The sequence below is a fragment of the Microtus oregoni genome, unplaced genomic scaffold (assembly GCF_018167655.1).
Source record: "Microtus oregoni isolate MIOR12 unplaced genomic scaffold, Mior012 000011F_ref0000422, whole genome shotgun sequence".
Classification (NCBI taxonomy): Eukaryota; Metazoa; Chordata; class Mammalia; order Rodentia; family Cricetidae; genus Microtus; species Microtus oregoni.
The window spans coordinates 32429970-32444371 of NW_024543070.1; the positions used below are offsets into that span (position 1 = coordinate 32429970).

Below are 14402 nucleotides of genomic sequence, written 5' to 3' on the forward strand. Positions count from 1 at the left end.
CTCAATTTAGTAAATTGTGACTAAATATGTTACACTTGTTGAAATATCTGCTGCCAATACAAAACAACCTTCATATATTTTGTTTTTAATATTTCCTTTCTATAAAACAACATACTAAAGCCAGTTTTCCTCTGTCTTTGGATATTAAATATTCAAAGCCACTTGTGGCAGTACATGTCAGTAATCCCAGCTACTTGGGAGGCTAAGACAGGAGAATTGCAAAAATAGCCTAAGCAGTTTAGCCAGACAATGTTTCAGAATAAAATTTGGGCTATTGGTGTAGCTCCCTAGTGTAGTACATCTGCCTAGCATGAGGTCCCAGGCTCAGTCTTCAGTACTACTGACAAAGAACAAAACAACTGGGGGAAAAAAAAATCACTTGAAATATTGTTTCTATACCCAAAAGTAGCAGAGTTAGTTTTAAGCTGAGATTCTTGGTGCCCTAAATAGTATTCTCTGCAGACTTTGATGAAAGCTAAAGATACATACATGTACTTTACATGGTTTGGTGGGTTTTGTTTGTTTGGTTTTTAAATAATTTGGAGAACTCTACAAGATCCTAATATTGCTTTATAATTAATGTATAGCTGGTTGTGTTTAGGTTGAAAAGATGCTAAGAAGGGAGTTGTAATAAACTGCTGTAGTTCCAGAACTTTATTTTTAGTAATGTGTCTTCCTAACAAATTAAAATTGACTGCTATTCATGTGATGGTGTGAATTTAGCATTCATAAAAGCTGATTATTAACAGTGAGAGTCTCCTGGAACACTTGCTCTTCCTTGCCCTTGTAGTTAAGATTTTCACTTGGACATAAGAGAAACTCAGACAGGATGAATCAGTGGAAACACAAAGATACAAATACTAATACACAAAAATTGCATTTTAGTGCGGTATTTCTGCTTACTGTTTGATAAGTGTGAGGCATGGAATTTGTAAGTAGTCTTGCAAATTGATTATATTTTTAAAGCAGTGTATTAAGGATTTTGTTTTAACTTTGCTTTCTCACTGGTACTTAACTCTTAATCTAGTACCATGGAATTATGATAACATATAAAATATATCTTACAGGGTGCTAAAACAAGGTACATTAAAGATCATAATTTATGTTATGTGTGACATTGACTCTGAATTAACATTAAAATAAAACCCATCTTATAAACAGAATTTTCATGCCATTTTAGTATAGATACTTTTCATTCAGAATATTCCTAGAAATCTAGGTACAATAATTTGTGGGAATACTACATTATATGTCTAATCTGGACCCATCACAGTGACCAAAGGCACTGAGTAGCCTTCAGGAAAGATGGAGTTATATGTCCATTCTAGCTCTTTTACACATGTGAGTATATGTTTTACTTGGTATTGAAGAGAGTGAAGAAGTTAAAACTATCTGTATTATAATTTTCATTGTTTAGCCTTTTGAGACAATGCAGTTAAGTATGCATCTTCAAAATAGTGCTATTTTTGTATAAGTAAAAGTAAATAACCTATTTTATGATTTTCTTTAATATTTTCTCATAGCCCACATCAACACTGGGCCCAAGACAGTTGTTCTTGGATCTTTTTGGTGAATAAATACTGTTTTTAAAAGACTTCTATTCAATGATATATAGCTTTTATACAATGTAAGTAAATACAGAACAAAAATGAAATATTGGATAGCATAGTATAGAAGAAACATGAAATTAAATTGAAATATACTTACTGTTGTAATTACATGTGTTACTCAGCAGTTACCTGGAATTTTTATAGCATTTATGGAAATTTATAGTATTCATAGAATTCAAGTTAAATCATCAAACCTATCATTTTAGAGTATTGATTTTTTTAATTTCAGGGAAACATTCTTTGAGTATGTCAGTCCGAGGGAGACAGGATTTAGAAATTCAAGGCCCACGACTTAACAACACAAAGGAAGAGAAGACATCTGTCAAGTACGGCCCTGACCGACGTTTAGACCCTATAGTCACGGAGGAGATGCCGCTGCTGGAGGTATCGCACTTCTTCCCATGTCATGGCCATGACGATTTACAGAGCCAGATGATATTTCAAAGAAGTTAATTTTAGGTTGAGGTTATTGATAGTACATTGAATTGTACTTTTTGTTTTTGGTTTGTTTTAAAGCAGGGTCTCTCTATGTAGTCCTGACTGGCCTTGAACTCCTTAAACTCACAGAGATCTGCCTCCTGAGTACTGGAATTTAAACGGCACTTTTAAACCATTGTTAGCTAAATAGTTCTCATTGACAGAGGTCAGCTATGAGCAAATTGACCTTGCCACCACAGCCATGCTATAAGATACAATCAACATACTAGTAGACACTGGGGGATATTTGTAACTCAGCACCTTGGTTATTGAACTCGATGACCCTTTTGCAACTTACAAAAGTAATATGTGAGTGAATGCTCTTAGACAGTCTAAGCAGTATACAACTATGTGGGGATGAATGCACCTGGAAAGTAACCCAGACTCAGACAACATGACCTATAATGTCTGTATGTATATATGTGAGTGGAGCTATATGCTATGCCACTAGTAAGGAGACCATGAGAAAAGGTGTTGACAAAGGAGAGAAAAGCAGTAGGATGTGACATGTAAACAGAAAGGCTATGTCGGGGCATGGAGGAGTACATGTTTATAAGTACCTTAATGAAATTTAAAGCTTTGTTAGTTTCTAGTTTCCCTGGTAGGTATGACCACCTTTCTCCAAAAGATGCTTGCAATGTGATCCCAAATGGTATTTATGTTTCTAGACCTTGTGATCCTTATAAATAGCATCATGTCACATGGTTGGGTGGCAGTAGTGTTGTGTATTAAGATGAAACCATTGTAGAGTTGCATGTATTCTGCTCAGATCTAATACATTTAAATGTAAAGGGGCAAGTCTAATGGTGGGGGGAGGATACGGGCCCAAGTACTGCTTTCTTGATAAATATTTTATGCATGTTTTAACTTTATTTGGTATCTTTGTCTATGTTGAGAATTTTTACTTATCTAAAATCATATTTAACTTTTTTATTTGTTGGTTTCTGTATTCTGTACTGACTCTTTTAATCAAAACTTTTCAATTAAGTTAATTTTTATTGGTTAATTGTGGTTCTGGGGTTAAATCCAGGACCTCAGATGTGCTAGACACACATTCTGCCATTTAACCAGCTGTCTTATTTACTAATGTTTGTATGCTCTAAAATTTTTATTCTTTCTGTTTATTTTTGGTTTTTCCTCACATTATTTATTTTCCATGAGTGTCCCAGAGTACGCTTGTGAGGTCAGAAGGCAGTTGTTTTTCTCCTGCTGTTTGAGTTTGAGGGTAGAATTTCAGCCAATACCTTCACCTATTGAATGTCTCGCCGGTTGTTTGTGGAGTCTGTGTAGCCCAGGTTGTCCTGGGACTGCTAGTCTTCCCACCTTTGTCTATCCAGTGCCTGGGCACCCTGCCTGTCATATTTGTGTTTTAAATTGAAGTAGTGTGTTCTCCTGAATGTCAGAGGAGTAAGAACAAAGTTTGTTTCTAGTCCTAGTGCTTTTAGTATGGTACAGGGTACTCATTATGTCATCTGTTTACTGATATTCTGAAAATATCCACACTTTTTCCCCCTCAAAGTTTTTATTATTTGTTTGTTGAGATATAGGGTCTTACTATATTAGCCATGGCTAGCCTGGAACTTGATATTTAGACCAGACTGGCCTGAGATCAGCCTACTTCTGCCATTTGAGTGTTGGGACTAAAGACATAGGCCACCACATGTGGTTGTTTATTTGCCATTGTGTGCTACCTCTTTGATTCTGTGGTATTTCCTTATTTTGGTGTTTGTCATATCTTTAACATGGCAATCCCAGTCTCCTAATTTCCTACTTACCTATCAGCTTTAAGTTTGTACAATGATAATTCATTGCCGTTGCATAGTTGTAGTTAAAATTAGCTAGGAATGAATTAAGACAGATTGAGTTTAAATGCCATGTTAAGTATGCTCTCTTTTATAGCTTAAAGTCATAGACGTTTATCTGGAATTCTATAGGTAACAGTTTATGAGGGCTTACTTTCAGAAGCAGATATTCTAATTACTATAGTAAATTTTTAAAATAAATTAGTAAAGGTCACCAAAACACACTTAATTCTATTAGTTTGCAAGGTTTTTTTTTTATAAAACCAAATAATTGATATGTTCCTTAGTTATTAAAGCTTTTAATAGTATAACTAGCTGGGGGAGAGTGGTGGCGCATGCCTTTAATCCTAGCACTCAGAATGCAGAGGCAGGTGGTTCTCTATATGAGGTCAGCCAGGTCTGCAGAGTGAGTTGTAGGACAGCCAGGTCTGCACAGAGAAACCCTGTCTGGAAAAACTAAAGGGGGAAAAAGTATAACTTTTTTGTATCTCTTTAAGTTAATAATTTTACCTTTTTTTGTTGAGAACTTTATACACGAACCCTGTCACTCTCATTGCCTCTAACTACTCTAACTCCTCCTATGTTCTCCCTTCCAAATCTGTGATCTCCTTTTTATTGTTGTGTGAGTGTGCGTGTGCGTGTGCGTGTGCGTGTGTGTGTGTGTGTGTGTGTGTGTGTAAACCTTCTGAGTTAATTCAGTTTTGCACATGTGTGCATGTGTCCAGGGCTAACTACTTGGGCTTGGATGACCTATGTGGGAGCTCATTCCTTCAGTCTCCTTTATTGTCAGCCATTGACATCTACAGCTCTTCATCTGGGGTGTGACCATGTGGGATTTCCTGTCAGTGTTTTCATATTAACTGGTGCTGTCATTATGCTGGTCTTGTTCAGGCAACCATATTGTTTGCGGGCATGGGTGCAACTTCTGTTATATATAGAAAACACCAATAGCAAATACCCTCGTCTTTGGCTCTTACAGTCTTCCTACCCCTTCTTCCTTGGTGTTTCCTAAGCTTTATATGTAGGTGTTGCAAGTCGTGTTCTCAGATGACACACATTTAAAGATAGAGCTTTATTCTGAGTCCCAGTTCTAAGTGTCTAACCATAGAAAACCTCCTAACTCACTACGTGAACCAGGTACTGTCATTGGCTTAAACTTTGTGGAACTTAGTGGCTTTTAAATTCGCACCCATCCTGTATTTGGAACTGCTCATGTTTGTTCTTGTGTGGCAGTTTGAACGCCATGCATCTGAGCAGGGTGTTTGGAAGGAGGCGGCTTCTTACTCTATGTAGAAGCAACTAGCTTTTTGGCTGACCAAACAAAGTCTTGTAAAGAATGAACATTTGTACGTATTTGGTATTGAGATTAGGACCAGAGATCTTGTGTGTGAATGCTGGGGTGTGTTTTCAAGAGTTTCATTTTTGTTAATCTCTGGGGAGTCATTAAGTTTCTAGTTTTGGTTTCTTAGCATTTGAGTAGTCTGATTTATGCCTAGCTTTTATCCACAGTTTGAAAAATCCTCCATTTCTCAGTTTGGGTTTTGCCCCTTTGAGTTACTAGAAGCCTAGGGTTATATGGAGCTTTTGGATTTTAAAGTTGTGAATATGGAATCATGGGCCTCTGTGTTCTCCTGTGAGAGCCATGGGTAGTTACTGATACAGTTAGCTACTTTTAAACTTGAGAGTAATAACAGTTATAGGACTAATTTTTGTCTAATTTTTACAGTCATTTAAAATAGCATTTAACTTGTCCATAATCTACATAGTCATGCAAGTTTGACAAGTCATATTGTTCTTGTATTTTAAATTCAGAATTTAAAATCTGTGTGGCAAAATAACCTTAGATGCTTGATTTAAAGGTAGAGCTATGAAATAACTTGTCCTTTTAGAAAACAGTCTCAGCGTTGCTCATTAGAGGCTCAGAATTTTAACAGTATAATAATATTTTTTCCCTCCAATGCAGGTGTTCTTTATACATTTTCCTACAGGGCTCCTCTGTGGAGAAATCCGAAAAGCATATGTAGAATTTGTCAATGTCAGCAAATGTCCTCTGACTGGACTGAAGGTTGTGTCTAAACGGCCAGAGTTCTTCACTTTTGGTGTCAACACTGCTGCTTTAACACCACTGAGCCCCTCGACATCGGAAAACTGCAGTGCTTACAAGACGGTGGTTACAGGCGCTCCCTCTGCAGGCACGGCACTTGTGTCATCAGCGTCTTCGGTAGACTTTGGGACCAGCACAGGACAGCAGCTGGAGGCCATTCCTGTCCCCCTTCCCGACTCCGTGCTGCTCCCCGGAGCTTCTGTCCAGCTGCCAATGTGGCTTCGTGGACCAGACGAAGAGGGTGTCCATGAGATTAACTTTTTATTTTACTATGAAAGTGTTAAAAAGCAGCCTAAAAGACGGTGGGTGATTTAAAACTTCTAAACTGTAAAAGCTGTACTTTGTATGGTTACGTATTTGAATAAATAGTTGGTACTTGTTAATATATTGTACATCATTGTTTACTAAAGGTCACCATTTTCCTGGCAGGGTGGTGCATGCGTTTAATTGCAGTGCTGGGAGGAAGAGGCAGGTGGATCTCTTGAGTTCAAGGCTAGCTTGGTCTACAGAGCAAGTTCCTGGATGATCAGGGCTACACAGAGAAACTCTGTCTTGAAAAACAAACAAAATATCATCTTTCAAATTGTACACGATGTTTATATTTAAACTTGTTATAACTATAACTTAATTCTAGTTAGCTAAGAATGGAAAGAAATTTAACTACATAAAGTTCTGGTTTTTTAAGTAGAAAATGGAAAAAAAAACTTCAACATTTTTAGTTGTTTTAAGTCTATAAACTTTCTTATTCTTTGATAGATTTAAATACTGTATCATTTGTATATCAAGCCCCTCCCATACAGCTCCTTTTGTAAGAATATAATTTTGGTATGTATGAGAAATGTGTGTGCAGTGGTGTTTTGTAGTGGATAATCACTTAAGATCTCCAGCCTTCCTGTTCTGTACAATCTCAAGCCTACCTACATGTTGCACAGCAGAATTCGAATACTACTATCACCTTTATAAAATTAACATTTGTTTTATTCTGTAAAATATCTAAATGTCATGGGAAACAGTATAAGGGCAAAAATCAGAAAAGTGTTGGTACAATTTGGACTCTTAGTAATGTAGATACTCCTTAAGAGGATGGACACAGTGCACTCTGGCCAGGGAAGCATTAGTGATGAGGTAGTGAGGTGGGCTTCAGAGGACAGGAGAGATTTCAGGACATGGATTCGAGTGGATAGGAGTCAGCCACTCCAGCGAGTAGCTTTATCTACAAATATCGGTTTACCAGTTAGAGAAGAATAAGAACTGGATGTTTTGCCACGGTACAAGCTGTAGGAAAAAAGTCGAGTAGGGTTTGGTGTGGTAGCACATGCCTATAATCAGGGAGGTGAAGGCAAGATCAAGAATATAAGGCTACCCTGAAGCAACACAGACTTTGACTTAAAAAACTAAACATTACATTTGAAATATCAAGTTAAAAGTTTTGGTTTCGGGCCTGGAAGTACATGCCTCAGAGATTAAGAGCATTCATATTGGGTGTCTCACAACTGCTTGCAATCTAGTTCTAGGTGATCTGGTGCCTTCTTCTGGTCTCTTTGGATACCCAGCATATGCGGCATGCACACACATTAAGAAAAAACTGAATTGTGGTTTTGTTGGTAGTTTTAATTTTGAGACCTAATTATTTGAGACAGGATCTCATTATATAGCCTTGGCTAGCCTGGAACTCACTATAGACCAAGTTGGCCTCAAACTCACAGAGATTATTCTACCTCTGCATCCTGAGTGCTGGGATTAAAGGCTTGCACACCCATACTTTTGGGAGCATCTTTGGGACCACTTTTAAGAGAGAAGATGTATTTGTTGCTATGTGAAGGTTATTTTCACTATGACGTAGTTTGATGAGCAGGAGAAAAGCCTAGATAGAGCCAGGATTACTGTTAGTTTGCTTCAAATTGAGAAGAAACAACTAAACGTAGTCTAACTATAATTTTACCTTATTGTATTCTTTGTTTTCTGGTTATAGGCAATCCTGGAAGTTACTATGTTTCTGGTTTTTATTTAGAATTAGAGATTTGTAATGTAGGGAGAGACCCTTAGATTCAGTTTGCATGTGTTTTTAATTTTCAGGCACAGAATTTTAAGACACACTGCAGTTATTTGTACTAGCCGGTCTTTGAACGTGCGAGCAACTGTCTGTAGAAGTAATTCACTTGAAGATGAAGAAGGCAGGGGAGGCAATATGCTAGTCTTTGTGGATGTGGAAAATACCAATACTGTAAGTTATTTTAAACCTGAATTTTATTTTAAAGTCTGTTGAGAAATGTTTGTTCTTGGTAAATATGTTGCCCATAAACAGTGGTCCTTTTGCTCCAGCCTCCCAAGAGCTGGTATTGAAAGTGAACTGCCATACCTGGCTTATGAATAATTTTGATTATTAAATTCTACCAGAAATAGTAGATCCTAATTACCTTATGTATAGATAACTATGAATCTATAATATACAAATATATTTCATTGTTGCTTTCTCTAAAGTGTTGGAGAGGATTTAAATAACTTTCTGGGATACGTATTGTTGAATTATTTCAAATACATATTACATTTAATGTTTTTATTTCTGAAGATTTGTTTTTATTTTATACACATGAAAGTTTTGCCTGCTTACATGTAACTGTATGTGTGTCTGGTGCCCATGGAGGCCAGAAGTAAGGGCTGAATTCTCTGGAAATGAAGTTATAGATTATTGTAAGCTGCCGTTTGGGTGCTGAGAGTTGAACCTAGGTCCTCTAGAAACTCAGCAGGTGCTCTTAACTGTTGAGCCATCTCTCTAGCCCTCCTCCTTATTTTATTTATTTTCCTCTACTGGGAATTAAATGGGGCCTTGTACCTGAGGCAAGTGCTCTACCATTGAGCTTCATCCCTATCCTCTAATTACTTTTGCTTGATTTGAGTAGCATCTGATTTTGTCCTCAAGTTTATTAATTCAGTGCTTTTAACCTCAAGTGCCTTTTCTGTGTCTTTGACAGAGTGAAGCAGGGGTTAAAGAGTTCCACATGGTGCAGGTGTCAAGCAGTAGCAAGCACTGGCAGCTGCACAAATCTGTGAACATCTCTGAAAACAAAGGTCTGTACCCTTAGTCTCACACTGATTATTATTTGGAGGCTTGTGTTAGTCACTTGTGGTGGTGGTGGTAACCAAATATATAAAGATGCAAGCAACTTAATGGAGGAAGGGTTTGTTTTGGCTACAGTGTGAAGGCATACAGCCTGTCCTTTCAGGGAATCCATTGGGATAGGAGCATGACATGCCTGGTCACACTGCATCTTTGTCAGGAAGCAGAGAGAGTAGGTAGGAGGTGGGGCTAGGAATAAGACCTGAGTGGCCTTCCACCAGCAAGGCACCACTAACTGTGGACCACTTATTTAAATACACTAGCAATAGGGACATTTTGCATTTGAAGAATAGGAATTAGCTAAACATATGGAAAAGTCTGTATGCTCAGAGTGCATGGCATATTCATGTTTACTGGAGAAAAAAAATGGTTGTGACTTTAGTGTAAATTACGCTGCTAACTCATGTAGACTTTAGTAGCCAGTAAAATAAATCAGCATTTATTTATTTATTTATTTTACTTATTTTTGTGTTTGTATCTGTGTGACATGTGGAGGTCAAAGGACAACTTGGAGGAGTCAGTTCTCTCCTTCTTCCATGCAGATCCCAGTATTAAACTCAGGTTATCAGACTTGGTAGTAACCACCTTTACCTGTTAAACCATCTTTCTGGCCCTATAAGAACATTTTAAGGCCAGATAAAGTGGCAGGAAATACACTATATCAGAAATTTTTATAAGTCATAAATGTGGAGAAGCACTAAAAAGAAATGATTGAAAAATACTCAAGGGGCATGATCAAGTGTAAGACCGTGGGGTGCCTAGTATCCTGAAGTTCTAACCTTCCCAACTTAGTGTTTAAGACGTCAGATGTCAATTACACACACACACAATAATAGAGTCACATATGCTTGTGTATCTTAAGAGTCTGAATTTTAAGCTTTTCAGGTGGTTAATAAATATTCATTTTGTTGAAAAGAGAACAGTGTTTTTGTTTTTTGTTTTTTAGAGACAAGGCTGTCCTAGAATTTATTGTGTAGGCCAGGCTGGCCTCAAACTCAAGAGATTTGTGTGCATTGCCACACTCAACCAAATGAAATCTTTTTTATAATTATAAGTTGTTTTCTGTTTTGATGAAGGAAGTTTGAATAATGAATTGGGCTTTGCACATGTTATAACTTGAGAAACATTTTTATTTCTAGATGCCAAACTTGCCAGTAGGGAGAAGGGAAAGTTTTGCTTCAAGGCAGTAAGATGTAAACAAAAAGAAGGTAAATTTGTTTTACTTTGATAGTTTATTAATTGTCCATTTTATATCTTATAGCAGTGACATGATTAGTTTGTTTTCCTGTTTTGTTTTTTTTGTTTTTTTTTTTAGCTGCTGTACAGTCCTCCGAAAAATACACTTTTGCGGATATCATCTTTGGAAATGAACAGGTATGCAGTGATGCACAGTAGAATTTGATGTAATTGTCTATTCTGACAAAAACTGTAGCATCACTAATAATCATCTTTGAATAGTGAGCATCTGAACTTTATATACTTTTACAGCCCACCTTTAATCCAAGTGTGCTGTATGGACTATACCACTTTAATTATATAAAATTAACTTTTGAAAATACCCAGTCGTGGAAACACAATGCTTAGGATTTTAGAAAAGCCAGAATTACTTGAGGAAACGTTTCTGTTTAGTAAAAGTAACCATAGTACAGCCATTTTTTTAATAAGTGGTCCCTCTGTTTTCTGAGTCTACTTAAAAGTCTTTTCTCATGTTGTCATCTTCAAATCTGGGCATATCACGTAGTTCTGAGACCTGGAAACATTGGGTAGGTACTTAGGCTGTCTTAGAATTGGAAAGGTTTTTGTAAACACTTGATCATAATATGCATGAGTCATCTAGAGCAAGTTTTCAAATGTTAAGAAGTGTGCATTGGGGATCTTATTAAGATGCCAGTTCTGGGGGCTGGAGAGGTGGCTCAGAGGTTAAGAGCACTGGCTGCTCTTCCAGAGGTCCTGAGTTCTATTCCCAGCAACCACATTGTGGCTCACAACCATCTGTAATGAAATCTGGTACCCTCTTCTGGCCTGCAGGCAGAACACTATATACATAATAATTTAAAGATAAAAAGATGCAGTTCTGAAGTGTCAGGACTGTGGTGGAAACCTAGGTTTTGCGTGGTTTCTAGGTAGTCCTGCAGACCTTAGTAGCTCAGTCTTTAGACCTTGGCTTTGAGGTCCAGGTATAGAGAATTTTCTTAGAATAAAGGCTTTTCTTCCCCACTTCTGAAGCCTCTTTGTGATCTGCAATAGAGTTTGGGAATATGATTTTTAAAAATTGTTTTGAAGATAGGGTATTATGTAGTCCATCCTGGCCTAAAACTCCATATATAGCCAAGAATAACCTTGAACTACTCCTCGTCCTGTCTCCATATCCTGAGTCCTGGGATTACAGGCTTATGTCATCATACCTGGTGGTCTTAAAGGTTTATGGCACTGTGTCTGGTGGGATTGCAGCCCTATGGGAGCATATCTGCTAGACCATTTCTGGTGGGATTGCAGTTATAGCACCATGTTACCATGTCTGGCTTTCCTTGTGAAGCTGGAGGTTGAACCCAGAACTTTGTGTATGCTAGACTCTCACTCTGCCACTGAACTATGTCCCTAGCCTGGACCATGCTTTAACATGTTGTTTTAATTAATTTTGTATGTGCTCACATACATGTGCTTGTGTGCATGTGTGTGCCATGGTGGATGTGAAGGTCAGAGAAGACCACTTTCTGGAGTGAGTTCTCTTTCCTGCTTGAGTCAGGGGTCTCCCCATGTCTTATGCTCCAGGCTAGCTGGCCTACAAAGTTTGGACTGCTTCTGGTATGCACCTTCACTTTACCATAAGGATGCTGGAATTAAGATGTGGGTTCTAGACATCCTCTTGAGGTTATCAGACTTGTGTGACAAGCACTTTTACCTTTTTATCTCCCTGCCTTATGCATTTCTAAGCAGCTCTACTATAGTCTAAGGAGCCACCCACTCACTTCTTCATGTTCTTTCCTAAGTCCAGACACCCTAAGTACTGCATTTCTCTCTTCAGGAGTTTTCATGCTGCTTATTTTCTATGACAATATTTGAGGAAGCAGCTATTTAAGGAACATCTCACAACTACAGAGGTCCAATGATTGCAAAGCATGTATGATTTTAAATGTTAGAATTATCAGTATTTCAGGTCTTCACTTGTATACTTTTATCATTTCTTTTTCTATGTTGTCTTTTTGCTTATTTGTTTATTGTGATATTGGTGATCCTAGGACTTAAACCTAGGATTTAAATCATATGCTACACAAGCACTCTATCACTAATTTATACCCTAGCCCTCTTTTTTACTTTTTATTTTTAGAAGGGTCTCACTGAGTTGTCTCTATTGGGATTACAGGTTTATGCCATCAGACCTGGTGGATGACTTTTTAATTTTATTTTAAAATAATTTAAATTCCTACAAGCATCAATTGGACCCTTAAATTATATTAAATCTGTAATTTTTGTTGTATTTTTTGTTAAATAATATCTTATTTGAGCACTGAAGAAGGCAAAAACAAAGACTTTTTTTTTTTTTGAAGTATCTGATTGAATGACACCACGTACTATAGATTAAGGAGAAAACTGTGGGGATGATATTTTACCAGAAAAAGTTCACCAGAAGAGGAAAAAACTGCACTTTTTTTGTTTGTTTTTTTAAGTGGTTAGGATGGGTTAACTTACCTCTTATATTTTTGGTTGTGGGCCTACCCTTTAACAGCTGAGCCAGCTTTACGTATGAATGATACACGCTTAGTAATCCATAAAATTTCAAATGTAGAGATTTTACCATGAGAGAGTATTCTATGTTAGAGGGAATCCTATAGATTGGATCTTTTCTCACATTGTTTTTTTCAAGTAAATACAAAGGGCAGTTTAATACTGTGATTATCTATGTTACTTCATTATTAGATGCTGCCTGGATAGTGTCCTCATAAGTTTTTAATTAATTCAGCCAGATGCCTCAAAAAGTACTCATGCACAAAACTATTTAACAACTACAATGAAAATGAGTTTTAGTTCTAGGATCTGACTGATTTTTTTAGGGAATTAAATGAATGCGTAGAACCTTTGTTTTGTAGAATTGTAGTTTTTATTCATCCTCCCGGACACTTAGGAAAATCATGACAGTAGAGAGTGTTTTGGTGTAGCACCTTTTAAGGTTATGAGTAATTTGCACTAAATCTTTTAGATATTCAAATGACCTTCACATTCAGCTGCACAGACAAGAAATTAATGAGCGAACTTTTCGGTTTATATGTGTTATAGAACTGTACATTTTGGCAGAAAATATTTAAATGAGTAAGTTTTGACAGGGTGTTTAATTAAAACACTTTTGTAGACAAGTGATATTTCTTTCTACAGATAATAAGTTCAGCAAGTCCATGTGCAGATTTCTTTTACCGAAGTTTATCTTCAGAGTTGAAGAAACCGCAAGATTCTCTTTCTGCGCATCCAGAGAAACATGCAGCAGCGGAAGCTGTGCGGTTGATTCAGAAGTGCAGTGAGGTGGACCTGAACCTTGTCATATTGTGGAAGGTAGTGTACTACATGCTGCCAGCAAAGCTCACTTAGAGACGTGTAGGTTTTACTTTTCATTTTGAGACAGAGTCTTTCTGTGTAGGACAGGCAGACCTCAGACTTTGTGTACTCCTGCTTTAGCTTCAGGAGTGCTGGAAACAGCGCTGTGTCACATCCAGTCTGAATATCTGCCTTTCTGCCTTCTGTCCTTCCTTTCTTTCCTTTGTTGTCTGGTTGGTTTGTTTTTTAAGACATAGTCTCAATATATAGCCCTGCTAGCCTAGAACTTGCTTATATAGACCAGTCTGGACTTGAACTTAGAGGGAGATCCATCTTTACTTGAATCAAAGCTTTGTGCTTCTCTATTTAGATCTAGATATTTTATTTTCAAACTGGAGAACAATTGTGTACTCATATTTTTTTCTGGTTAAAATTTTCACTTTCAATATTGAAATTAGTTTATAACTTTTAATAGTTCCATAGTGACTTTTTGAATGTTTCTGTCTAAAGAAAGGAATTTAGTAAAAGCTGATCACTTTCTTCTGTGAGATAATTTTGTTTCTATGAATCACCAAGAATATTATGGACATGCAGGTCAGTGAGAGCAGGTTGCATTAACCTATCATGAGCATCTCCAGACACTATCAAGAAGGAAACTGTGAGTCTGTGGGTACTCAATTCCCTGCTCCAGCAGCCATGGACTTGTTGCTGTTTGTGTTCATCTTTTTGTGCCTTTCCTCCCTTTTTTTATTTTTACCTTTATT

General features: G+C 37.1%; 1 protein-coding gene across 4 annotated transcripts in view; it reads left to right on the forward strand.

Moving 5' to 3' along the window:
• LOC121453479 (trafficking protein particle complex subunit 8-like) overlaps positions 1–14402 on the forward strand; it is a 95149-nt gene that overhangs the window by 63554 nt on the left and 17193 nt on the right. For all 4 annotated transcript variants that reach the window (XM_041660289.1, XM_041660290.1, XM_041660291.1 and 1 more), the window contains 7 exons: positions 1840–1994; positions 5853–6295; positions 8070–8217; positions 8966–9062; positions 10251–10319; positions 10427–10485; positions 13483–13656. In XM_041660289.1, the coding sequence (XP_041516223.1) occupies positions 1840–1994; positions 5853–6295; positions 8070–8217; positions 8966–9062; positions 10251–10319; positions 10427–10485; positions 13483–13656 (1145 nt within the window). The remainder of the gene's footprint in view (positions 1–1839; positions 1995–5852; positions 6296–8069; positions 8218–8965; positions 9063–10250; positions 10320–10426; positions 10486–13482; positions 13657–14402) is intronic.